The following is a 27,846-nucleotide window of genomic DNA, read 5'->3' on the forward strand; positions in this document are numbered from 1 at the left end:
ACTGCACTAAACTTGCCTTTAAATACAGACCACGCCTCATCAACTGATGAGCTAGTATCTACTGACCAATCTATCTTAGTAGCACAATCCTGAATTTCTGGTATGTTAGCTCTCCATATGTTTGGGCGAGGCTTAATCTGATCGTATATCATATCGCTAGCTCTAAACGTGAATGATAAAACAGCGTGATCGCTATTTACTAACGGGGGAAGAATATTTAGGTTGGCAATATCCTCAGTCTCATGAGTAATTACCAAGTCCAACAGAGAAGAACCTTGGTTTACACCAAAACGTGTAGGTAAGTTAATTAAGTAACTTGGGGATTAGGAACTAGTTGTTTCCTAATGCTCAATCTCCCGATTTCGGGGAAAATTTTGTTAGTTATGGGGAAATTACAGAGAAGCCACACTAATAAACCGGGGGAAAATTTGGGTTTTCCTCAATATTTCCTCAGACTGGTGAAAACCTCAAAATTAACCTGAAATTCCCCAAAATTTGGAGACTGGGGCCTATTAGCTGACTTTCTGTTTGAGACTACTAGAGTGTTCAAAATCGAGTACAATATGAGTAGAAAGATAACTAGGATGATGCATGTACAGTATTTGTACCATTTGGATGAGAATAAAGCGTACGCCTTGTGGCGTCACTTTTTTTCCACTCAGCAATGTCATTTCTACGCAACTTCACAATAAACCGGTTCTCATCGGTCACACCTATTTGATACCGTGACAGTAATTTGCTCAAATTAATTGTTAGATGAGTAACAATCGCTAAAAATATTTTAAATTCATCATTCTACTCACTGCGTCATGAATTTTGACTTGATTATTTCAAAAGTATCATATTGTCTTTTGACAGAGTAATAAAGAATTGAGTCTTTTAGTTAAAAGGTTCAGGTCCTACCACTCAAACTTAAAGTTATCACTTCCTACTAAGATGTAATCCACTGTCTTATGGATCCGATCTTTAGATCGAAGACTCCTGGTATGGCCCCCCAAGAAAACCACCTGCTTCGGTCTGGGGACCCGGGCAGTATCACAACCCACACACAAATCAAATGGCAATTACTACTGGAAATATTATCTTTTAGGGTTCTCAAAGTCATATGTTCTGTTGACCCCAGAATTGCTCTTAGGAATACTCAGCTCGGTAGCGCCACAAGTATTTCGTCTAACTATGGATAATCTTAGTTTCTGAAAAGGTGCATAATGTTGAGGGACAGTCTCAAATCTTCTTTTTTATTGATGCTTAATTTTTTGCCTATAGAATTACCACTACGTAATAAAACTTAGTTCATGGAATTGGTAGCTGTTGGAAACGTAAACAGTCAGGTTCTTAATGGTAATTTTTCATCTTATAAGTTTTCTGTGCAACTTTCTGACGAGATTCTACTAGCCGTTTATTGTTTATATTTCCTGGGTGTTCATTCTGTGTATTTCTCTGGACTGGTATCAGTATTCCTTCATAGCTAATCTGAAACTAAAAAGAGCAGCTGGTCCAGATAGACTAACTCCAGAGGTCTTTAAGGATGGTGGTCTAGTTTTGGCGACTAGGCTGACCAATATTTTAGCCAAAATCTGGGAACTGAATGCAATCCCACCTAACTGGTCGCAATCACTGATTGTCCCAATATATAAAAATGGGTCAAAATCATCCTGTGAGAACCATAGAGGGATTAGTTTTACTAATATAGCATCCAAAATACTAGCCCCAATAGCTATCGGGCGCCTAACAAAGACTCGTGAACTCCAAACACGAAAAAAATTAGGCTGGCTTCAGGTCTGGTCGTGGCTGCATCGACCACATATTCACTATTCGTTACATCTTAAAACACAGGCATGCTTATCGGCGTCCAACAATGATAGTTTTTCTTGACTTAAAAGCAGCATTTGACTCTGTAGACTGAGGTTGTGTGGCAGTGTCATTGAAAGGTGTACCTCGGAAGTACATAAACCTTATGAAGGCTTTTTACTCAAACACTACCAGTCGAGCGAGAGCTTATGGCTAACTGTCATCTGATTTTACAACCTCAAGTGGTGTCCGACAAGGCTGTCCACTATCCCCATTTTTGTTTAACTCCATTATAGACCTGGAAATAACACTCTCGTTGACTGAATTTTCAGGAATTGATCTCCTACCAGGAGGTCCACTTATGGATATGCAGATGACATAGTCCTGTTTGGTGAAGATGCTGATAAAATGCACTCTTTTGGTAACACTGAGCAACAAGCCAGGATGTTTGGGATGCGCTTCTCCCCCTCTAAATGTAAGTTTTTAGCCTCAGGACTGACCTGCGTCAACATCTGAACTAAAGATAGGGATTGAAATCGTTGAACGCGTCGACAACATTTATCTTGGAAGTTTGACCAGCCCTAATGGGTTGGTATCTGAAGAAATCTCAGCACGTATTCAAAAAACTCGTTTAGCTTTTGCCAACTTAAATCACCCATGGCGAAGGCGAGATATCTCTCTATCAATTAAGAGACGAGTATACTACACAGCAGTTCGCTCTGTTCTACTTTACGGCTGCAAAACGTGCCAATTAAGAGTAGAAGATACTCGTAAGTTACTAGTATTTGATCACAGATGTCTTAGAAATATTGCTCGTATCTGCTGCGATCACCGGGTAAGTAATAGTGAGGTTAGACGCAGGGTATTAGGGAATGATAGTAAGTCAGTTGACGAGGTTGTAGATCTTCATCGACTGAGAAGGTTGGGCCACGTGTACGTATGCCTGGACACCGATTATCACGACGCGCAATGCTGACTAGTGTTGAGGATGGTTGGAAGAGAATTAGGGGCGGCCAAACCAAAACATGGCATCAGTGCTTAAAGTCACTAACTTCTGGTCTGAGCCATGTTGTTAGATGCAGACTAATTGGTTGGGGTCCGCGCGACTATCGTAACCAATGGTTGGAGACTCTAGGTGACATGGCTCAGGATCAATCCCAATGGCGTCGATGTGTACACTCTTTGTCTTCCCTTAAACTATGAGATTAAAATTGCTTTATATCCTTCTTTCTACCAACTGATTTTTTCGCGCTGTGCTGTATTCTTATACACAATCCTTTTTTTTATATATTACTACCGTTGAAGTAACCACTGGTACGAATTTGGTGATCATCTTGTTGTTCTAATGAGATATGGGAACTTGGACCGACGCATATGTGTACGTGGTCTTACGTTGTAGCTGACTGGCTGACTCACTTCACAACTAATTTTGGCAGTCTACTAGCTCTTACTTTTAAAATCCCCTTATCAAAAGATGTGGATACCTTAGTTTTATCTAGTTAGAAAATTCTCAGTCCGAAGACTAAGGTTTTCATCAACCCTGATGCCTAACTTTGACAGTCACCCAGCTAGTGAGTGTTTACTAAAGTAAGGAGATTTGTAGCTTGTGAACCTTTATCGGCTTGTATCTTTTAATGACTAAGTTTTGTTCTAAGTTTTATTATGGAAATTTAAGAGACATAAAAAGTATTAATTTCAAATTATATTTTCTAACTAGTACGTGCATCATCCTTTTTTGTTGCTGTTGTTCTTGTGGTTTTTTCTACTTTTAGTAGTTTTTCACTACTATGACAGACATTATCCTCCACTAGTCGGTTTACATTTATCAAAATCTAGAAAACTCTTACATATGGATGACGATGAACTTACTCAAGAGATTTTGGATCAATTCGATCTCATTTGCACACAACATCAATATAATCATGGTAAGGTATTATTAAGTAGTTTATGTACATTTAGTGTCAGCATACAGTGGCGAAAATTTAAATAAACACAATCTACATTCAAACAGTAAGTTCATTCCATCTGTTCCTCATAATTCCAAACTTTAGAGCTATCTAATTGCTTGTCTCGGTCAACTTCGTTAGATACGAAGTTGGGAGGGTGCACGCAGACATCTGACTTCTCACCTAATGACCAAACTTCAACTGTTGGACGACATGAACTTGAACGGCTAAAGAAAGAAGTAAGTTTCATGTTTTGACCAAACACTACCACTTACAAAAGAATGATCTAATTGTGGTACTTAGATGTCTTATATAACTTCTGATTGTTCTTCTGCCGAAAGTGCCTTAGTGTTTTACAGAAATCCGACATGTCGTATCATTCGATGTTAGAGAGTTTATGGTGACTGATGATAAAGTTGCTGTCGAATTTACTTCCTGTCAAACTAGGAGGTATTAAATTTTTCTCATGGTAATTATCATTTATTGAATAATGGAATTGATTGTCATAAAACGCTTTGTATGTAAAAGTAATTATTTGCATGACGCGTGTAAAGTAAACATATTCCTAGCGGTTAAAACTCATCTTCCTTTATTTCACCTTAGTGTTAGTTATAATTGCAGGTATTTTAACATAAAAAATAAGACTATTCAGTCTTTCTCTAGTGTGGATCTAGTTTATGAAGCATATGCGGATGCCCTAATCGATTGTCCACAGTCAATATATTAGTATTTAAACTATTGAACAATATGTTCTAAACAGTTGTGTAAACACTAACAAACATCAAGTTTGGCGAACTGTTAGTCCTAATTTACACTAACACCTATTCTTCTTGTGTTTCTAATTATACACCTGGGTTTAACCGTTATGTTTAGTTAGGCTACTGTATCCTACAATAAAAACAAACAACTTTAAAGATTACGTAAATACTGTATTATTTGTTATCAGTGTGTACGTGAGTATTACTTGTATATATCCTTTATTTATTTCTGATCATTTCTTCTTCATATCGAATTTTTTTAGGTATCTGTTCTACGCGAAGAGCTTTATATGAAACTAGGTGAACTTGCTACTATTAAAGAATCTGCCAGTCGAACAAAAGCAACCGATTCTGATACTATCAGTAAATTAGAATCACATCTTAAATCTGAACGAAATGATTTCCAACGTAAACTAAGTGAATTAAATGCTCAAATAGCCTTTCGTGAAGCTGACTACCGATTAGTATGTAGTGAACTAGCTCGTATGAAAGAGGAAGTTGCATTTAATAAACAAGTGGTAAACGGTGAGTATTAAAGATTTAATTGCGACTAATAAATAATTAACTGTCTTCTTGGTACTTTATCTTATTTTTTCAGGCCAGTAGGGTATTATTGTTCAGGCAGTCATAAGCAATGTAGAACCTGGTACATTTATGCATCAGTTCAAGTTGGTACACCACTTCACTGCGGCGAGATGAATTTTTTGAGATATATGTCAGATTACTAAAAGTAGTAACAGTATCAGTTGTCGTAAAAATGATTGTTGATAGACGATTTAGAAAGAAGAATCAAACCCTCAGGAGAAGAGGTGTAAGGTAATTTTAAAACTCAAAGGCTAAGGGGAGATAAGAAGTGAGTATATCTGTCTCCTTGTGACAATACTTTGATGTGATGATTCAAGAAACTGATACTTACTGACAGAATTGATTTTTACCATAAACAATGTCAGTCTTATACTTTAATTTGACGATCAACTTCTTATTTAAAGCATCACCCTTCTCTCTCAAATTGAATTATTCTGAAAACTTTAAACATTAGTTAATGTAGCTTTAATTGAACTTATCATTCAATAACATTTAAAGATACTGAACAAAAGAATATCATGACAACGCTATGCATCTCCACACGATGCTCCAATACCTTGTGGATCAGACCTTTAGGTCAAAGGCTCGGGGTGTGGCCCCCTAAGAAAACCACCTGCTTCAGTTTGGGCACCTGGGCAGTATCACAGCCCTCACACAAATCAAATGAGATTTGTGCAGCGCATATGTATTCGGTGCCCCTTTGTACCATTATTTATGTGTTCAAATAAAATAAAATAAAACGAAGTCAACAACTTCAAAAAGAATGAAGTGAAAAGTAGTATTTTCAACGGTATTTGAGGTCTAAACATTTGAATCATGGTTATAGATAATATATGAAACCAAAGTAACAGAAACCTACTATATAACCAATCATCAATGCTATTAGCCCCCAAATGTCCTGGTACGGCCGAGAGTGAGGAGAGTCAGCACTCACTCTCCAAATGCTCTCAAATGACCACGTGCATAAAACCACTGCCGGGGAAGTCCTACTCACTGACTTCTCACGACGAGGGTGTTGTTTACGAAAGTGAGAAGACAAAAAGCGAATATCCGGTGCTTTAACCGGGTTGGTGGACACGGAGGATCCATCTAGGGGAGTTGGAAAACCCTGATTCCAAACCAATGATGCATATGGACTCGAGGATCCTAAGGAAACAAATGGCATATGAACTTATTGTTGGTCACTGGCTACCATGGGACTGCATCTCCTCACGTTGCTCCACTGCCCTACGGATTAGACCTTTAGGTCAAAGGCTCTGGGTGTGACTCCTGAAGAAAACCACCTGCTTCGGTTTGGGCACCCGGACAGTATTCCAGCCCTCACACAAATCGAATGATTTATGTGGAGCATATCTATTTGGTGCCTCATTGTACCAATGTTTATGTGTTTAAATAAGTATATAAATAAATAAATACATTTTGTAACTGTTCATCTTTGCTATCTCTTATTTATATTTCAGAACGTTCTGTTGAATATTCTCCTGCTTCACAAATTCTTGTCTCTTTAACTTCCCCAAATCCTGATCCTGTTTCTAACCACAAATTACGAACACCTGTCCCTCGTGTTCCAAGCACGGATTTTCACCTTCCTGCACCAGTTACTCCTATTCCTAGTAAACGGTATAAAGTCCCACCCGCTGGTCGAATGTGGGATGTTGATGTCACGAACAATTTAAATGATAAACTAAAGTCAAATACAACACCACAAGCCATTGATAAAAATGTATTATTGATAGATAGTGATGAAATTACGCCGTCAAATGCATCGAGGAAACGACAACGATGTGTCGTATCACCTGATACGTCTCCAGAACACTCTATGCGCCAAATTCCTGTATCTTTAGCTGATGCATCCGTTGAAACTACAGACCTACTACATACTACTTCTCGTAGTCATCCCTTGTCTTATCGAATTCCATCCTGTGCTTTCTCAACCACTGAGCCTTTCAATGAATTTACTAAAGGAAATCCTGAGATGTTATCAGAATTATTAGATTTGTCTATTTCAATTCCTCGGAATGACAAGAGCAGGTCAGATTATTATTATTATTATTATTATTATTATTATTATTAGTGCTGGATTTAGTTGTCATAAACACCTTGAACTATTCATTATTTCTTTGAGAAACCAATAACCATGACTTATAACTTTACAAGGCTCGAGTACAAAATATCATGTATACTACTTTTGCAAATTTACAGCCAACTAATTTATTTCCCAATACACAGTTGTTAATCATTTACTAAGTACATCTTTAAGAACTAGCCTTAAAACCCTACTGTTAGTATGTGTGTGTGTGAGCTAGTGATAATACACGGCTTTTTATTTGAAGTGGATGAAGTGGGATTCCAATCAGCGATGTATTTTTGAAAGCCAAGCATTTTAATCACTAAGTCACCGCTCCTAAAATAGCTGTGATATTAATAGGGTTTTTGTTCAATAACTGTTTAGTCAGTGTTACAAATTATTATGTTTTCATATTGAATCGTGGATGATTATCAGGCAATAGAGTCAATCTTGAATTAAAAAGTGGACAAGGTCACACTTAGTTCATATATTGACTTAGGAATCATTGACCACGAAATTGTCGAACAGTTTCTTACTGGTGTCCATCCTTCATGGATAATTTACATATAGCTACATACAACTAAAAAAGCTGAGCTGTATAAATACCTGAATGGTTAGCTCTGTTATTCCCTAAAACTATTCATAAATAGGAATACAGACTAATATACATGTATTTGTTTTTTTTCAGGAGTAGCATCGATAATAATCCTCAAACAACATTGGTCACATCATCTTTTGCAAGGTCAGAAGATTCCACTTGGTTGCTATCAGATTATTATCTCACTGGGTTAAGTAAATTACTTCCTCGACAGTCAGATATTCTTAGTGGAATCCAGTCATCATCTGACAACTATGTATCACAACTAAATTTAGTGGTTAAACGATTTTCTGAATCCGTACCCTACTTAATACGAAGAATAGAAGAGCAGTTAAAAGTATGTTGACACTAACATTTTTCTATTCAACTATCCATTCACGTTGATGATTTGTGTAGCAAATGTCATTTCGATGGATGACATTTGAAAAAGGAAAATTATGCAATAAACCAATGGTTACTTATGAGTAATATAACTAGATTACTTACGCCTGTTACCCCCAAAAGAGCATAGGCTGCCGACCAGCATTCTCCAACCCACCCTGTCCTCGGCCTTCCTTTCTAGTTCTGTCCAATTCTTGTTCATTCTTCTCATATGTTCTTTGGTCTTCCTCTTTTCTTTTGGCCTTCAGGATTCCATATAAGGGCTTGTCTTGTGACGCAGTTGGGTGATTTCCTCAATGTGTATCCTATCCATTTCCAGCGTTTCTCCCTGATTTCTTCCTCCGTCGGATGCAATCTGGTTTGTTCTATCCCACAGTAGGTTGTTGCTGATAGTGTCTGGCCAGCGGATCCGAAATATTTTGCGTAGAAAACTGTTAATGAACACTTATATCTTCTGGATGATGATTTTCTTAGTTCTCCAAGTTTTTGCCCCACATAGTAAAACTGTCTTGACATTTTTATTGAAAATTCTGATCTTGGTGTTGGTTGGCAGTTGTTTTGAGTTCCAGATGTTCTTCAGTTGTAAATATGCTGCCCTTGCTTTGCCGATCCACGTCTTCACATCTCCATCAGATCTACTATGTTCATCAATGATGCTGCCCAGATATGTAAAGGTTTTCACATCCTCCAAAGCTGCTCCGTCAAGTGTAATTTGATTGGTGCATGCTGTATTGTATCTAAGAATCTTGCTTTTCTCTTTGTGTATGTTGTGAACTACTGCAGCTGAGGCTGCTGCTACACTGGTCGTCTTCTGCATTTGTTGTTGCGTTTGTGATAGAAGAGCCAGATCATCTACGAAGTCGAGATCGTCCAGCTGCATCCTAGCTGTCCATTGTATCCCGTGCTTCCCTCCTTCAGATATTGAGGTCTTCATGATCCATTCGATTAGCAGGAGAAAGAGAAAGGGTGAGAGTAAGCAACCTTGCCTGACATCGATCTTTACCTCGAACGAGTCAGTGAGCTGTCCTCCATGCACGATTTTGCAGTTTAACCCATCATAGGAATTCCGTATGATATTGACTATCTTCTCAGGCACGCCATCTTGTCGATGAAGCCTCCATAGTGTTGTCCTGTCCACGCTATCAAATGCTTTCTCGTAGTCTATGAAGTTGATGTAGAATAGTGAATTCCATTCAATTGATTGTTCCACAATGGACCGTAGAGTTGCGATTTGGTCTGTACACGATTGATCCTTACGAAATCCAGCCTGTTGATCTCAAAGTTGGGCGTCTACGGAATCCTTCATTCTGTTTAACAATACCTTGTTCAAGACTTTTCCTCGTATTGATAGAAGAATGATGCCCCTGTAGTTATCGCACTTCCTGAGATCGCATTTCTTTGGTATTTTGATCAGAAGTCCTTCTTTCCAGTCTGTTGGTACTTGTTCTTCATCCCAAATCTTACTGAAGAGAATGTGGAGTATCTTTGCAGTTGCTGTTACATCTGCTTTCAGTGCCTCTGCCGGGATGTTGTCTGGTCCCACTTCTTTGCCGCTCTTGATTTGTCTGATGGCCATGCTGATCTCTTCAATTGATGGTGGGCCAACATTGATTGGGAGGTCCGTGAATGCTGCTTCGATGTTGAGTGGGTTCAGTGGAGCTGGTCGATTTATGAGTTTTTGAAATGTTCTACCCATCTGTTTCGTTGTTCTTCAATGTCGGTGATTACTTTACCTTCCTTGCTTTTCACTGGTCTTTCTGGCTTACGGTAATTTCCAGCAAGTTTCTTTGTTGTGTCATACAGTTGTCTCATGTTTCCTTCTCTTGCAGCTTTTTCCACCGTCATTGCTAAATCTTCCATATATTTACGTTTGTCGGTTCTGATGCTCATCTTCACTTGCTTGTTTGCTTCTGTGTATTCTGCTTGTGTCTTGGCTTTTTCCGCTCTTGTTCGGCTGATATTGATTGCTGCCTTCTTGTTCCTCCTTTCTTGAATCTTATCCAGTGTACCAACAGTGATCCATTCCTTGTGATGGTGCTTCTTGTGGCCCAGAACCTCATAACATGTTGAAGTGATTGCCTCTTTTATCCCTTTCCGGTTGCTTTCCATAGTAGTTCCCTCCCCAGTGAGTAGATCATGAAAGGCCTGGAACTTTTTGTTGAGGGCTATCTTGAATTTGTCGAGTTTGTCAGCATCTCGAAGAAAGGCCGTATTCAACTTTTGTGACGTTGTCCGCCCCGTTGTCCAGTGCTTCTTAAGTTTTAATTTCATGTCGGCGACCAGCAAGTGATGATCTGATGCTATATCAACTCCTCTCCTGGTTCTTACATCCTCCATCATCCTTCTGAACTTTTTGTTGATGCAGATATGGTCGATTTGGTTTTGCGTAGTGTGGTCCAGTGAAGTCCATTTGGTTTTGTGAATGCGTTTGTGTGGGAATGTTTTGCCGCCTATAACCAGTTAATCGAAGGCACATAGGTTTGCAAATCTCACTATTTTTCTTCCTTTCTCCCAGTCCATGTCGTCCCATGATGTCTTCATATCCAGTGTTGTCCATTCCAACGTTGGTGTTTAAATCTCCCATCAGAATGGTCAGGTCCTTTGTTGGGCACTTCTCGACGATTGAATGCAGCCTATCGTAGAATTGATCTTTAACGTCTTCATTGTAGTCGTTGATAAGCGTATAGCATTGGATGACGTTCATTGTAATGCCCTCTCTCTTTGTTTTGAAGGAGGCTTTGATGATCCTTGGTCCATGAGATTCCCATCCTATAAGTGCATTTTGTGCTTGTTTGGAAAGCTTCAATGCCACTCCTTGTGTATGTGGGGCATTTTCTTCTTCATGACCGGAGTATAACAGAAGTTCTCCTGAAGATAGTCGTTGTTTTCCAACCTGCGTCCAATGTGTTTCACTGATTCCAAGCACCTTCAGGTTGTATCTCCTCATTTCCGCAGCAATTTGGTTGACTCTCCTGGTCTCCCACATTGTACGAGCATTCCATGTACCTAGATAAATGGGTGCTCTGGTTTTCAGAAGGGGCACCGGCCTCGTGACTTCCGAAGGAACTCGGCTTTCACCATGAGGCGTTATAACTCTTCTAAATGAAGACCTTCTGACACCCAGGACAGAGTTTAAGTGGTTTGAATAATTTTTTCTGGTTAGCGTCTTTTTAGCGAGTTTGTTCTCCATGGGATTGGGTCACTAACCCCACGCCCAACCCCTTCTCCTTTATCTGGGCTTGGGACCAGCAGTAGCCCCCGGAGTGGCCACAGACGGAGTTAATATAACTAGATTATGCTGGATAAATGCAATATTGGATGTCCATTTCTGCAATAATACTTAACTTTAACACCAGTTGTTTTCAACGCCATAACGTTATCCACTGGATTACTGTTTCATTTTCATAAGGTTATCACTTAATATTATCGGTTGATGTATGATTCTGTCATCAATATTTCCATTCAAATCAATTAACGTCAACATCTCATGCTTATTTGTTTGTGCTTACACCTCATTTGCTTGGTAATACCAATATAAATGTATATTTATAACATACTACTATTAAATGTATTCATCTGACCCCACCTAGCATATTGAATCTACAGAGAAACTAATATCAATACTACTTTAGTACAAACCCAAAAGCTATATCTTATCATATCACTATATATATAACTACATATTACTAAGAAAACAGTGATAGAGTTCACATTCTGTCATTGAGACTAATGGCTCACAATAGCAAAAGACTGCTCATATCGGTAATTATAAATTGTAAATATTTTCTTAACAACTGAAATTATAGCCAATAGTAATTGTCGTTTTTTATTATCTGAGTAACATCTAACTAATGAGAAAGCATTCTTATAATCACTTTTATTGCCAATAATATGCAGGCATGTATTCGTGTACTTTTGGATCCTTATAATCGATATGTAAAGCAACCAATCAAATCATGTCATTATTCAGACTTTCAAAAAGTCGAGACTGAAGACATAGAGACAGCAGAAAAAGAGAATGAACAACCATTATCTATGGATGTTTCTGATGATGCTACCTCACATGAAATATCTTATTTAGGTGAAGATCCTTTCGCTGGCGCACCCGCATCACAAATTGTCACATCTCTTATATATCCTTCCCAAATGAAATGTAAGTTTTTGACTTGTATATAGTAGTTGGTTTTATTATGTTTTATGCTAATTTAATACCCCCAGATGCTGTGGTACGGTCGAGGGTGGGCAGAGTTCGCTCTGTCTTTTGAAATACTCTCATATGGTCATGGGTATCTAGTCACTGCTAGGGAAGTCCTACTCACTTCCCTTTCGTGGTGGGGGTGTTGTTTACAAAACTGAGAGGATGAAAATCTAATATTTGGCCCTTTAATCGGGTTGTTGGGTACGGAGGATCCACCTAGAGGGTTGGAAAACCCTGATTCCGAACCAGTGGTACATATGGGCTCTAGGATCCCGAGGGAGAAAAGGCAACCACGGGACTGTGCTCCCTATCGTTGCTTTACTGCCTCGAAGTCAAAGGTTCGAGGAGTGGCTCTCTAAGAAAACCATCTGCTTAGGTTTGGGTGTCCCGGCAGTATCTCAGTCTATATAAAAATTCAATGGTTTGTGTGACGCACATATATTTTGGTGCCCCTTTGTAGCAATGTTTATGTGCTCAAATAAATAACAATCTATGCTATTATTCACTGATTACTCTTAAATGTTTTGTACAATGATGCTCCGGGAAACACATTATACAGTTGTCATTGTTTCTAAGGTCTGTTATACTGTACACCTTGCCAAAACGAAGCAGATTACCTTCCTATTGGAGGGGACCATACTTAGAACCTCCGACCCAAAAATTTAATCTATCCGGCGATTTGTTGACGTCAAAATATGCATCATCATGGGGGATCATTCGCCACAGATATGTCCATAAGTGATTTTCTTTAGGATCCTGTACTTCATATGGGTCATTAATTCAGAATTAGCATATTTTCTGTGCCTTATTGTGCCAAACGTTTTTGTATTTCCAATAACAAAATCAAGCTTACGATCTATCTCTTTCGCTTTCTCACTTTGGTAAAAATATCCTAACCACAAGAGAGCAGTAAGTAAAATAAGCCTCATAAGAAGGTCGAAAGCATATAACGTTTTGAGCGGAACCATATATAGATATTTAGTAGAATATAACTTATTTACCACATATTTCGTTAAATTAATCTCATTTTGCATAAAGGCCAAAACTAGTTAAATGCAGTTATAACATGTGGTAGTTTATTTTGCGTGTATTGATTCGGTATTCCAGCCATCTATTCTAGAGAAACTTATGCAGTTATTCATTCTTTATACTTGGTAAATTTTATTTATTATTTATTTGAACACATAAATATTGGTACAAAGGGGCACCAGATATATATGCGCCACACAAATCTTATTTGATTTGTGTGAGGGCTGTGATACTACCCGGGTGCCCAAACCGAAGCAGGTGGGACTTCCCTGGCAGAGGCTATATACGCGTGGCCATGTGAGAGCATTTCAAGAGGGAGAGCGTACTCTCCCACTCTCGGCCGTACCAGGGCATTTGTGGGATTATGTAACTAATATACTTTGTGCCTTATCCGTCTGGTTTATTCTAATAATTGGAATATAGTAGACAAGATTTATGATTCAATAGGATGATTTCAGTGGAATGGTGTACATTGGACTGAATAGTTTATTTGTGTGTCTCTACTTAAATAACTAATTTTGGTGTCAACTTATTCTCTTCTCATGGTATTGAGTCGCCTTAAAAAATTGGCATCGAAACCCGGTGGGTAAACATAAATACTCTGACGATAGATGGATGCTTGATCTTCCACTCTCTTATGTTAATGCAGCTTGTAACGATTCCTAATTATCTCGCCTCGAAGAAATTCAAATCATTCCCCCCTCCAAAAAAACTAGAATACAATAAATACATCGTTGACCTTTAAAGCATGCGACTTCCAACCAGTTGGCCACAAGTTCAAATCTTATTTAACATTTCTCCAGCCTAGGTATCCTTATCTCATCACTAACCACTATAAGACTAGACAAGCATAACGTTGATTATTACTCAGTTATCGATCAATTAGAAATATCCCAGTTGTACAAGTGGTCAACCGCGTTCCAAATAGATTAATCATAACATCCTAGACTGTGGGTCTGGGCAAATCGTTTTCGAATCCCACTGTGACCATCAGTTCCTTCAAAATTACGGATACCCCAGCACGAAACTTAGTTTTAGGGTTTGCCGCTAACTACGTCCAACTTCTTAATATTTTAAAAAAAATGCACTTAATGTTGAGTTACTTTGACTAGGGGTCACATTGCAACGTGATTGATCAAATTAGATCAACATTAAAGGATTAAACAAACTACATTGATCATTGCCCAATGACCAGTTGATTGTATCATTAATTTTTACGCATAAAGTACATGAATCCGTAGTTAGATACTGGCTTACAAATAAACATTTCATCTTAAACTGACATATACATCTTTCAAGTTGTGCGTTATTCTTACTCATTCAAGATTAAGATGGACAAAATACACATAATCCGGCTTGTCTTGAATATTAATAATTAATAAGCATTTGTTTTTTTTCTCTTGTTGTCTAAATTGACTTTTACATTGTTCAATCTAATTTCCTTGTTTTTCCGTAGCCATTTCAAAACAAATGGTAGAAAATTCTATCTTAATGAAAGGAAACAAATCATGTCCTTCAGATATTGGTTACTGGTTCTCGACTAATCCTATTGTCAGTGATAATAAAATAATTAATAATAATAATAATAGCGCTGATAAAACCAATAGCTGCCCTTCACTTTATCATGAAATTATGATTAGTCGAAGTATACAAGGAATTAATCAATTAAAGTACTTAGCTACAATTATTAATTCTTACTGTCCTATTTCATTTGAAATGTTTGATGGAATCAATCCTGATTTTACTATGGATAATGATGAACTCCTATGTATTGCTAAAGAATTTCAAAATCTTATTCGGACAATTTCTGGTGTTTTATCCCGTTTCATTAATGAACTTATAGATGTCTTTTTGTAAGTCCAGTGTTTATGCTATCGTTTTGTGTTTATCGATAAAAACAAAATTCATGGGAACTTGACTCAGTGGTTGTGATTTTCATCTTTCCTCCACTAAGTTCCAGGTTCGAATTCCCCTCTACGTACTTGAGTTTAGGCAGCCGGTCAGTATCACTTGCCCTCACATTTTGAATGTTGCCCATAGCTTCAAGTACTTGGTGATTAGGTTAATGAGTCAAAGTAAAAAAAAATAAAAAAAAAATCGTAGAATAAAATTTGAGCACAAAGATAAATGATTTGGGATTATGGTCACCTAGTTCTGAAGTAGATTTTACCATTGAACATTAATTCAAAGGTAATAATATTGCGAATATTCTCCATATAAAACTGAAAATTTCTAAATAAAATCTATGACATTTCACCTTGGAGTTCTATCGGTTGATTAATGTGGAGACCAAAAACGATAATGTATGTTTATAATTTTCAAAACAATTGTCAACCAACATCAAGATCAGAATTTTCAGTACGAATGTCAAGTCAACTTAGTATTGTTTGTTTGAATCTTCCCATCGATTTGTTAGGACTGCAACTGGTCAGTCTCTAATTGGCATATGTGCATACTGTGCGTATTGCCTCGATATACCTTAATTCACAAGCATGGTTAGCAGAGATGAATGTCAAGTCAGTTTCTACTGTATGGGGCGGAGACGTGGAAACTACGAAAGCCATCATCCAGAAGATACAGGTGTTTATCAACAGTTGTCTAGGCAAAATACTTCGGATCCATTGGCCAGACACTATCAACAACAACCTACTGTGGGGGAGAACAAACCAGATTCCAGCGGTGGAAGAAATCAGGAAGAAGCGCTGGAAGTGGATAGGACACACTTTAAGGAAATCACCCAATTGAGTCACAAGGCAAGCACTTACATGGAATCCTGAAGGCCAAAAGAAAAGAGGAAGACCAAAGAACACATTACGCCGAGAAATAGAGACAGACATGAGAAGAATGAACAAAAATTGGATAGAACTAGAAAGGAAGGCCCAGGACAGAATGGGTTGGAGAATGCTGGTCGTTGGCCTATGCTCGATTGGGAGTAACAGGCGTAAGTAAGTAATTAAGTAACATTTATAGTTTTACTTACGTGAATGGAGCTAAATATATCGGCCTTACCAGGAGCTTGCTTGTAAAATGCACTCATAAAAATGTACACCTTGGCTAGCTAAAACTAAGAGAAGAATCGTTCACATCTTCGTTATTGATCTTCATGTATTTGAAATGATAGGCATTTCTATTCGAGTCTCAGTTTGAATATCAACACTGGAATGTAAGTAGATTTCGTTCGGATTACATTACTAAAAAATGTTAACAACTAGTAATATCTTGACTTCGCTTGTTGTTTGTTATTCTTGTTATATATTTTCTCTTCTCTTATTCATAATCTTGTTCAAGTCAAATGGAAGAAGGAAAAAATCCAATTTCATCGTTATCAACAACAACATTGATACAAAATGAATTAATCGGTGATAGTGCTACAAATGTTACGTGTTCAATTGATCATTCATCTTTTAAACAATCGCAGTATACTTCTTCTAAACGAAAAAGTTCCATTTCATCATTTTGCATAATTGTACCTTTAATTGTCGAATGTCTAAACTTAGCCTCTGTATTTGCAGTTTTCATTAAAACTGATACAAATCCATTGAAAAACAAGGTTTCCGATCCAGCTGTGAATGCGACAAACTTGTAAGTGCATTTGGTAAAGTACCAATTTATCCATAATGGTTTTCATGAATTATTTACTAATAGTTTCTTGTTAGTTCTTTATTCATTAAATGAGCGGTGACTCTGTGGTGAAGACGTCCTACTTTCAAACACTAAGTCTCAGGTTTGAATCCCGTCCCACCTATTTTGGTTTGGACAACCGGTTAGTATCAATAGCTCTCCTACCATAAGTGTGGCTTCAAATAGAGTACAAGCATCTGTACCTGGTGGTGATTCAATAATAATAATAATAATAATAATAATAATAATAATAATGATATGGATTGAGATTACATATTTCCATTTTCAATATTGGTTCAACTACTACTATGCTATTGTGTTGTGTTATGTTACAATAGGACATAGGACTTAATGCTTACTAAATGTTAGGTAGAGGGCACTTAATGACCACAATTAAACGTCTTACGTAATCATACACAGACTTTCTTGATGAGACCTGACATTAAAATCAGCTAGTAGAATGAGGAATCAAATTCCTTGGTTATGAGAAAGAATTTGACAGTGAGAATATAAGAACCTTGTGGGATCTTCTTCGACACTATGGAGTACTTAAGAAGATCTTCATACTTATACGGAACTCTTATGAGGGACTGAAATGCAGAGTTATGCGTGGAGCGCAGTTCATAGATGCATTACAAGTGAAGATCGGTGTCAGACAAGGCTGCTTAATGTCACCCTTTCTTTTCCTTCTGGTGGTCGATTGGATTATGAAGACCTCCACCTCTGACGGGAAGCACGGAATACAATGGACAGCTTGAATGCGGCTACATGTGCACCACACAAATTATTCCATTTGTGTGAGGGTTGGAATACTACCCGAACGCTTAAACCGAAGCAGGTGGTCTCCTTAGGGAGCCACTTCCCGTACGTTTGACCTAGAGGTCTAATCCACAAGGCGGTGGAGCAACGTCACAAGATGAAGTCCCATGGTAGCCGGTGACCAACAATAAGTTGGTACGTCATTTGTTCCCACGGGATCCTGAAGCCCATGTGAACCATTGGCTTGGAACCAGGCTCTTCCAAATCCCCTAGATGGATCCTCCGTATCCACCAACCCAGTTGAGACTCCTGACATTCGCTTTCCCTTCTCTCAAATTCGTCAACTACTTCCCTGCCACGAGAGGGCGGTGAGTAGGACTTCCCCGGCAATCACGAGAGAAGTGTGAATCGACCTAAAATAATCAACGAGAAAACTGCAGAAAGTCCATGATTTATGGATTAGTAGCAGGAATGTGGAAATTTAAGATCACTCCTTAGTTTTTTTGTTGGGTTTTTAAGATGTATTTCTGTATGCACTGTAATCTAAAACCATAAAGTACATTCTATATTGTTCTCGTTTTTTATTTTACATATATATACCTTTAGTTCTGAACTGAACACATGTTTTCCTCAACTTTTAAATTGTATTATTCTAACATCGGAAGCTTGTTTCAGTCAAAATGATGAATCAACTGATATTACAGCGACCACAAAAAATCACTGTGGATCTTCTTTACATACTGGTATAACAAATTTTATCAAGAATCGTTCTGTTGTAACCTTAAAACCATTGATCAGTTTTCTTCGTCTATGGAGACAAATGATTGTTCAAAAGCATTGGCCTGGTGGACATTGTTATGACCAGTGGTGGGACTTAGACGATCAAAAATTTAATTCAATAATATCGAAAGGTAAATACTTTATTTATGGCTTGATACCTTAGTAAAGTGTTTTTCTATCTGTATAAAAATATTTTTAGTCACATATTCGATTGATATTTTCTAACTCATCATCATGTATTCACTAGTGCCTTACTGTATGAAGTAAGTTTCTTGAGTTGTACTTCGAATCCGTGATGATTGGAGTTCAACTAACAGCAATTGATAGATAGCCTAAGTCACGAATTGACTGAAGTCAGAAATGTGAACCATTGGATTGGAGATTAACGTGATCAAGATGCATGTGTTTATTCCTACGTGAATATTATAATGATCAGTACGTTAAAGAAAGTTGATAGTCTTATTAGCGAATAAACAACAGAATTAAATGCTGATGTCCGCCTGTACAAATTGAAGTTCAGAAAGATAAAGGGTATATAGAATGTGAACTTAAAACTTTACAAGTGATATTCAGGTGTTAGAGATAATTGAACCAAGTTCTCAGTGGAAAAAAGTATCGAACTGTAATCTCGGTAAAAAAGGATGACAATTCAAATTCCAACTCTATAATAAGCGTAATCAATCAATCAATCAATCAGGTCAGTCATTCACTTAATGTAGAACCTTGCATAAATGTGCATCTTCTTTAGAGTTTTCACATCACACATCAACTCAATTAGATGAAATTAAGATGAGTATCAAGGTAGTGGGAGTTATAGAATCACTGAAAGTATGTAGATTAGGAATAGAGGATATTGTTCAAGATGTAAGAATGGATTGACAGAATAAAAAGTCTGATACAATAATGAAATCCAGGATCTAGTTTTGGACAAATAATAAATACACCTAGGTTTATTGTGATGGATTCTAATCTATTGACTGTATGTAGGAGTTTTGCATGTTACAGTCTAGTTTACCAAAATCATCTTAGATAATTAGATACTATCGTTAGGCTTTGAACAACATATGGGTTTATAGCTACCACATAAAATGTTTACTTGATTATTGATAGGCATGCTGTTAATTAGAACATCGTAATTAGATCAGGTCAGCTCGTCATAACTGTTTGAAAATATAGTATCTCTCAAGAATTTGATCTTAATCAGCTGGAAAACGAATTTTTAAAAATTGCTATTTCGAATTTTTAAGTTACTCACTCAGGCATTTGAACTCAGCCCTCTGAAAGTCGACATCTTCCAAGGCCAGTTCTTAAGAAAAAGTGAAAATTTCATTGTATCATTCATTAACTCCAATGGTACCAAAATGTTTGAGTCCTTTCTTCTGAATTGTTAGGAGAAATGTGTCGAAATTTATGGTAGGGAGAAAATATATTGCTAGTTCCCTTAAACGTTTTGTTGAGGATGTCAAATCCCCAGAACTTACTTGGTAAATGGCTTAATTTTGTAATTTTATTTTGAGAATTTGAACTTCTTTGTTTTCGCGCCAAAGACGCTCTTTTCACTTTCAAGTCGTATTTCCCACTTGTAAAATATCTTAAATGCTATTGGTCCGTTATATCTTTGAGTGTGCTATTTTGTAATGCTGTCCAAGGACAAATTATCGCTGTATATATACGTTTGAGTTTTTTCCCTTATGACTTGCTTGTACTTGACTGCTTACGGAATATATATTCCCCTACTTCACCTTGGACTTCTTTCTCTAGTTAGCGGGGTCTCGGACGACGGATTAGATTAGCTTATAGTGTCACTGTGTCATTGTCCTTCGTTCGTTTACCGAGAAAATCGAATTAGCTCAAGCATATCACGTTTATTACAAACATCTTAATGAAATCTATTTCTCTCCTAGATGTCCGTCAACAATATATTGAAAAATTATTTGGTACATCTATAAAATGTGGTCTACTTTCATTATGCTCATGGGTTTGTCAAATTTTGAATCAGTTTAATGATTCTACACTTTTGTCAAATTCATTAATTTATAACAATATTGAATTTAATCATTCAGCGGAAATACAAAGAATTAATTTATTGAATGAAGTAAGTCTTTTTAGTTTTCTTTTTGTTTATACGAAAAACCATGTTATGTATTCTAAGCAAAGATGGATAGTGACTAGCGGTAGAATCCAGGACGCGCGTTTCGTCCTATCTGGGACTCGTCAGCTGCAGTCCTAAACATCAATGTGAAGATTCAAACAAACAATACCGAGTGAATTTAAACTTCACCCCATTGCACAAGAAAGTGGCTATCAGGACTCAGTAGCTGAGTGGATAACGCGATGGCGTTTGGAGCGAAAGGTGCTGGGTTCGAGTCCCAGAGTGAACATCAACTCTGAGGTGCAGGTACATCCATCTGACAAGTCCCAAATAGGACGAAACGCGCGCCAAACTGGATTCTACTGCTAGCCACTATCCATCTTTGTTTATAATGCTTGTGAATTAGAGCTATATCGAGGCAATACGCACAGTATGCACATATGCCAATAAGAGACTGACCAGTTGCAGTCCTAAATATCAATAGGAAGATTCAAACAAACAATACCATGTGAATTTAATGTTATGCATTGTTTTTCGTTTTTTTCTGGTTATTTTTATTTGTTCTTATTTTATGGATACTTTTACTCTTTATATTAGTGCACTAATGATAATTATTCACATAACTGACTGGGTTGAAATGCATTAATTAAGGAATGGATTTCACCAAACAATGCGTTGACTGATCGATCCTACGGGAAGTCAATTGCTACCTGAACAGTTCAGTGGTAAGAACTTCCACTGTGAAATTGGGTAATGTGAATTCGAATGACACAAGAAGTGTCAATTGCTTCAAGATTGCAGATACATCTTAGTGAAGAGTACCAATTAACATAAAACTTAGGTCGAGGGTCTCCTACAGCCTACCTCCAACAACTGTAGTATCAAGATAACAAATACGTTTACCATCTTCAAAACTTTACCTTTTGTTTAATCACATAAATATCAGATGATATCAAGCGTATAATTGCAAAGAACCATGAATTACCATCAAAATTGCTCTTTATATGCTATATTAGCTAATATAGTATTATAGTCGAGTAATGACTAAGTAATTTATGCTCAATGGTATAACGTAATAAAAAAAAACTATCCAATCGAGTTATTCAGAGCATGTAACACTATACATCGAAATATGAAGTAGAGAAATTAGTCCCTCATCTACTAACAGCCTAACTATCAGTTCTCGATATAAGCACTTCTTATCCAGTTTCCTTTTCACGTTTTGTGAAGTTCTATTTGACGAGATAACTTTCATGGCATAAATCCATGAAGTCACTGACAAGTGGACTGAGCCATGCTGGTAGGTGTAGACTACCTGGTTGGGATTCGCGAGATGATAGCAACCGATGGTTAGAGACCTTGAATGACATGGCTCAAAATCGTTTGCAATGGCGAGGGTGTATCCACTCTTTGTGTTCTCCCAAATTCTAATCTTCTGAATTATTTGTGTCCTTTTCCTTTTTCTCTTTCCAAATTTATTTCACTGGATTATACTCCTTGAATAACATCTTCAAACCTTTATCTTTCACATAATACTTATACTCTTACTACTTCTACCAATATGGGATTTGAATCGACAACTTCATCTCTGTACTAATGTGGTATGGCAACTCGAACTGATGTACGTACGTACGAAGTTATACGTTGTAACTGACTGACTGACTGACTGAGATAACTTTCGAAATCCGTTGATTCAAATATCAACTAATTTAAAATTATTAACATAAAATATCACATTTACTTAATGGAGTCTTACCTGGATGCATCATATTTGTTTGACCATTCATTCATAAAATAACACAGGATCTTGTGAGAACGAGCATTCATTCAAGTTATTAATGTATCATATTCACAGACCAAGAGAGAGGATGACAGTTCTTACAAAAGGATGATTTAATATCCTAACTTCACTATTTGTCAGTCATTTATGATTTATTTTATTTAAACACATAAATATTGGTACAAGAAAGCACCAGATACATATGCACCGCACAAATCCCATTCGATTTGTGTGAGGGCTGTGATACTTCCCAGGTGCCCAAACTGAAGCAGGTGGTTTTCTTAAGGGGCCACACCCGGAGCCTTTGAACTGAAAGTCTGATCCACAAGGCAGTGGAGCATCGTGAGGAGATGCAGTCCCATGGTAGACGGTGACCAACGATTGGTTCATACGCCATTTGTTCCCTCAGGATACTGGAGCCCATGTGAACCATTGGTTTGGAATCAGGGTTTTGCAACTCCCCTAGGTGGACTTTCCGTATCCACCAACCCGGTTAAAGCGCCAGGCATTCGCTTTTCGTCCTCTCAATTTTGTAAACAACACCTGTGGCACGAGAAGGCAGTGAGTAGGACTTCCGTGGCAGAGGCTATATATTCGCGTGGCCATGTAAGAGCATTTGGAGAGGGAGAGTGGACTCTCCCCACTCTCGGCCGTACCAGGGCATTTGGGGGCAGTCATTTATGACGTTCTGTGTATATTGACCTAATTAATGAATACATAACCATCACACTTATAAAGTTGGCTTGATATTCTATGGATTGTATGTTATATCTCTATATTTTTGTTGATTCATTACAATATAGATTTCTTTGTTTACTTTACAGTTTTCTGGGATGATTGCTGTGCTTACTCAACGTGAAGATATAATTTGGCCTGATAATTGTTATTGTAAGCGTCAGGTAATTAATTAATTAATTATTCACTGTTAAATGTTTTTTTTTTTATAATCATGCCATGCTTTAAAAGATTTCAAATATAGATAGTCGAAGAGTTAAGTTGAAATTGTGGCTATTGGCGAAATCCAGCACGCACATTTTGTCTTGTATGGGACTATTCAGTCGGATGTACTTGCATACCATCGATGTCCACATTGAGACTCGAACTTAGTATCTTCGCTCTAAACGCCAATGCATTACTCATTAAATTACTAGATACAGATAATCGATAACTTGTCTAGTGGGCACGGAGCCATATATAAGGGTTTGCATTTTGCCACTGATATAATTGGGGTATATTTTATCAGTCTCTGTTGGCATTTGTTCATCTTCCGTAGACTAGACCGATATTGTCTTGAGTTACCAGTTTTTGGTCGATTTGGAATTATAACTTGTAATTAAAGCCAATATCACAACAAGCCTTACAGGATGTATTGATTCCAACAGAGATTGATAAAATACCAGTCAATATATCGAAAAATGAATGATCCAAATCTTTACAGATTAAATTAAAATTCATACCTCGTTGCACAAGTAAGTAGGTATCTGAAATTAGTAGCTAAGGGGATAACACTGGCGTTTGAAACGAACATTACTGGGCTGGAGTCCTGAGGTGAACATCAACTCTTAAATGTAGGTACATCCAGCTACCGAGTTCTAAAACGTTCCATGACTTTCTGGTGATTGCCTGCTACCTCATGAACAACTCTACATTGGTTACTAGAGATTGGTCAGTTAATGCTGAATATCTCAACTCCGTAGGAGTTCAACTACGAAAATAACGTACGGTCGACTGGTCACTGAGCAGTGAATAATGTTATGGCAGTCCAGTGCTTTATTTCTGATTAAATTTTATCAAGTTACAATGCAAGCAATAGTCTAATTCATTCGATGGAACCGAGTTACAGGATGTCCAACTGATTATCTCCAACATGACTAATACATCTTGGTAGTATGTGTAAAATAAGATAAAACCTAGATACCAGAGCTCTCTATTGTATACATTTAAACCACCTAACATCTTTTCCAGCAGATACAGTCCTTTAACTGAAAACTATCCTTAACCTCAAAATTTAGAAAATGTATTTTGATTCAATAATTTATCATGAAATCTTGCAAATTTTCACTAAGATTCTACTAAGAAGATGTGTAAGAAAGCACTCGATAATCATTTCCTAATCCGTATTTTCCCCCTGACTGTTGTTCTCACTTTTATTCTATTATTTTTATTGTTTCTCAATGTCATATTTTCTGTTGTTACGTGAATAAAGAGTGGTTTTGTCACAAATGGTTCTGCCTCCAAATGCCCTGGTACGGCCGAGAGTGGGGAGAGTCCACTCTCCCTCTCCAAATGCTCTTACATGGCCACGCGAATATATAGCCTCTGCCACGGAAGTCCTACTCACTGCCTTCTCGTGCCACAGGTGTTGTTTACAAAATTGAGAGGACGAAAAGCGAATGCCTGGCGCTTTAACCGGGTTGGTGGATACGGAAAGTCCACCTAGGGGAGTTGCAAAACCCTGATTCCAAACCAATGGTTCACATGGGCTCCAGTATCCTGAGGGAACAAATGGCGTATGAACCAATCGTTGGTCACCGTCTACCATGGGACTGCATCTCCTCACGATGCTCCACTGCCTTGTGGATCAGACTTTCAGTTCGAAGGCTCCGGGTGTGGCCCCTTAAGAAAACCACCTGCTTCAGTTTGGGCACCTGAGAAGTATCACAGCCCTCACACAAATCGAATGGGATTTGTGCGGTGCATATGTATCTGGTGCTTTCTTGTACCAATATTTATGTGTTTACATAATAAATCATAATACAATGTCGTATTTTCTGTTGTTACGTGAATAAAGAGTGGTTCTGTCACAATGTCAACATTTTTGGATACATACTCTTGTGCTAAGTTCTTGATTGCTCTCTATTCAATGGCATTGATAACTACTGTTAACGTGTTATGCGTTGATTGCCCCCAAATGCACTGGTATGGCCGAGGATGGGGCGAGTCCGCTCTCACTCTCAAAATGCTCTCACATGGCCACGCGTATGTAGCCTCTGTCAGGGAAGTCCTACTCACTGCCTTCTCGTGCCACAGGTGTTGTTTACGAAATTGAGAGGACGAAAAGTGAATGTCCGGTGCTTTAACCGGGTTGATGGACACGGAGAGTCCACCTAGGGGAGTTGGGAAACCCTGATTCCAAACCAATGGTGCACATAGGCTACCATGAGACTGCATCTCCTTACGTTGCTGCACTGCCTTGTGGTTTAGATCTTTAGGTCAAAGGCTCGAGGAGTAGCCTCCTAAGAAAACTACCTGCTTCGGTTCGGGCACCCGGACAGTATTTCAGCCCTTACACAAATCGAATGATTTGTGTAGTGCATATATATTTGGTGTCTCCTTGTACCAATGTTTATTTGTTTGAATAAACAAAGAAATAAATATGTTAATTGTCTGGACTATCTAGTTCACATAAATAGAATCCGATTGTTCGTAATTCAAAATTACCGTAAGCTATGACAAGAGAAAACCCAGAACTAGTTCGTCTTCTCTCTACCGTAATCTACTAGCAACTTTTTTCCTTCAAATAATAATTACTTACTTGGAATCATGTATACATTAAAGTAGTTCTTCATATTTCTGTGTATAAATTCCCCTCTCTTTCTTTCTTTCTTCCTTTCTTTCTCCTACAGGTTTATTCAACATTAGTTCATATCCATTACAAACCTTATTAACTATTCCTACTAGTTTACTATCATCATCATCAACTTATTATCAATCTACATTTACATATAATCATATATTATTAATAAAACAAAAGTATTGTTTACTTGCTTTTGGTCAATTAACACGTGCTTTAATTGGTTTACTATGGAGACATGGTGATCAATCTTTTCAATTATATACTGATTGTTTACCTGATTATTTTTGTTTAATTACAAATTTATCTCGTTGGTTTCAATATTCTAATCGTATCCAAGTAATAGGATCTAATAATAATAGTTATCAACATGAATCAAATAAATTAAATTATTCTAATAATTTCATTTTAAGACCTGAATTAATTGAAGAATTATATGATTTTGAATCTGGATTAGAAACTCCATCAAATTCAAATGTTTTTTAACCTTCTTTCCCTTCTGAGGTATCATTATTCAATGTTGTACATTTTGTAAATAAGTTTTAGTTACTGTGCTGTAAATTGTTTTTCACTCTGTATAAATCAATACTTCTCTTTTTTCCTTTCTTTTAAACTTTTTTTTATCACAAGTTACCGTTCTGTTTTGCCTCCTGATGTAGTTAGTTGTTCAATTCTATTTGCATTTCGTTTCCCCTTTGTTTTCAGAGAGAGAGAGAGGGGGGGTGGGAAGACTACAACATACTGTTCTGTAAATATTATTGAATAAAATGACTTATGATTTTGTAGCGTATAGTTTTTCATTTAATCCTTCTGATTAGTTTATTTATTGTCAATCCAAGAGTAATGTTGGTTGTTAGTCAACGGTAACGAGCAAATTTCGGCTATACTTTTCCCAATTCATTTAATGGTTGATTGTTGTCAATTTGAGTGTAATTTCTATTATATTTGTGCTATTCATTTGGCATGTGTCAGATATGTCCGAAATGTTCATAGAAATAGTGTCGGATAACTTTATCCTCGTGAAATGAAATTGTCCGAAAAGAATTACACTTTTTCATAAAGCATGTCCACTAAATGAATGTAAAAATGATCGAAAATGCTGGATATTACACAATTGGTGAGCATTTAAATATTCGTGGACAATCTTAGCGGTTTGTTAAAATTTATATGATCGATTGTTGGATGGTTTTATTTTTACGGTCTTATATTTGCCAAGGTGGTTATGGTTTGGGAGGTGACAGTACTCGGCTTTCATCTACTAGGTTCCAGGTTCGGGTATTCCAACGTATACTTCAGTTTGGTCAACCGGGCGGTTTTCCTAGACTCCACATCTAAAGTATGGTTCAAAATTGACTTAAAAGTATGCATTCCAGTCAGTAACTGAAGAATGATAGCAAATTATGAGTCAGTAAACAGGATTTTTTTGGGACACCACTCATTATTTCTTATGGGGGGATATAGGATTTTGAATAGGTATCTATCCTTCATCTCATAAGTCTAAAGTTTAGAACAGCAAAGAGAAATTGTTTAAATTTCTGGGTATATCTTCCTTTGGCAGTTAATTTCTGTGCGAGCCAAAGTTGTTCGATTGACATGATTGTTTTTCCAGTCACATTTCACAGAGTATGTTTGATAAATTCATTTCGAAACTTAACAAATATATAAGTTTTTTCAGTATGAGGTTATGGAGATTATTGGATTTCATTGAAATCATGAACCGATCTGAGTCCAGTGCTTTCAGATTTTTCATGGTAGTCTAACTCAAACCAGTGGAGTATTTGAATGTTGTTTACACTGTAAATACTATCGTAACTTGTACGTAAAATTTATCACTACAACCCATCCATCATCAAGTAAGAGTTTGTGTACTCGGATCTGAGCACAAC

General features: G+C 37.3%; 1 protein-coding gene across 1 annotated transcript; it reads left to right on the plus strand.

The window, feature by feature from the left end:
* Nucleotides 1-3,640: 3,640 nt before the first annotated feature.
* On the plus strand, nt 3,641-23,809 carry Smp_149210 (hypothetical protein; the record flags this gene model as incomplete). Its single annotated transcript, XM_018797295.1, has 11 exons — nt 3,641-3,716; nt 3,843-3,976; nt 4,759-5,020; nt 6,541-7,111; nt 7,837-8,083; nt 12,025-12,280; nt 14,811-15,207; nt 16,643-16,936; nt 18,341-18,645; nt 20,419-20,609; nt 23,726-23,809. The coding sequence occupies 11 exons, from the start codon at nt 3,641-3,643 to the stop codon at nt 23,807-23,809; spliced, it is 2,817 nt and encodes a 938-aa protein (XP_018652351.1).
* Nucleotides 23,810-27,846: the final 4,037 nt, after the last annotated feature.

The sequence above is a fragment of the Schistosoma mansoni genome, chromosome 4 (assembly GCF_000237925.1).
Source record: "Schistosoma mansoni strain Puerto Rico chromosome 4, complete genome".
Taxonomy (NCBI): Eukaryota; Metazoa; Platyhelminthes; class Trematoda; order Strigeidida; family Schistosomatidae; genus Schistosoma; species Schistosoma mansoni.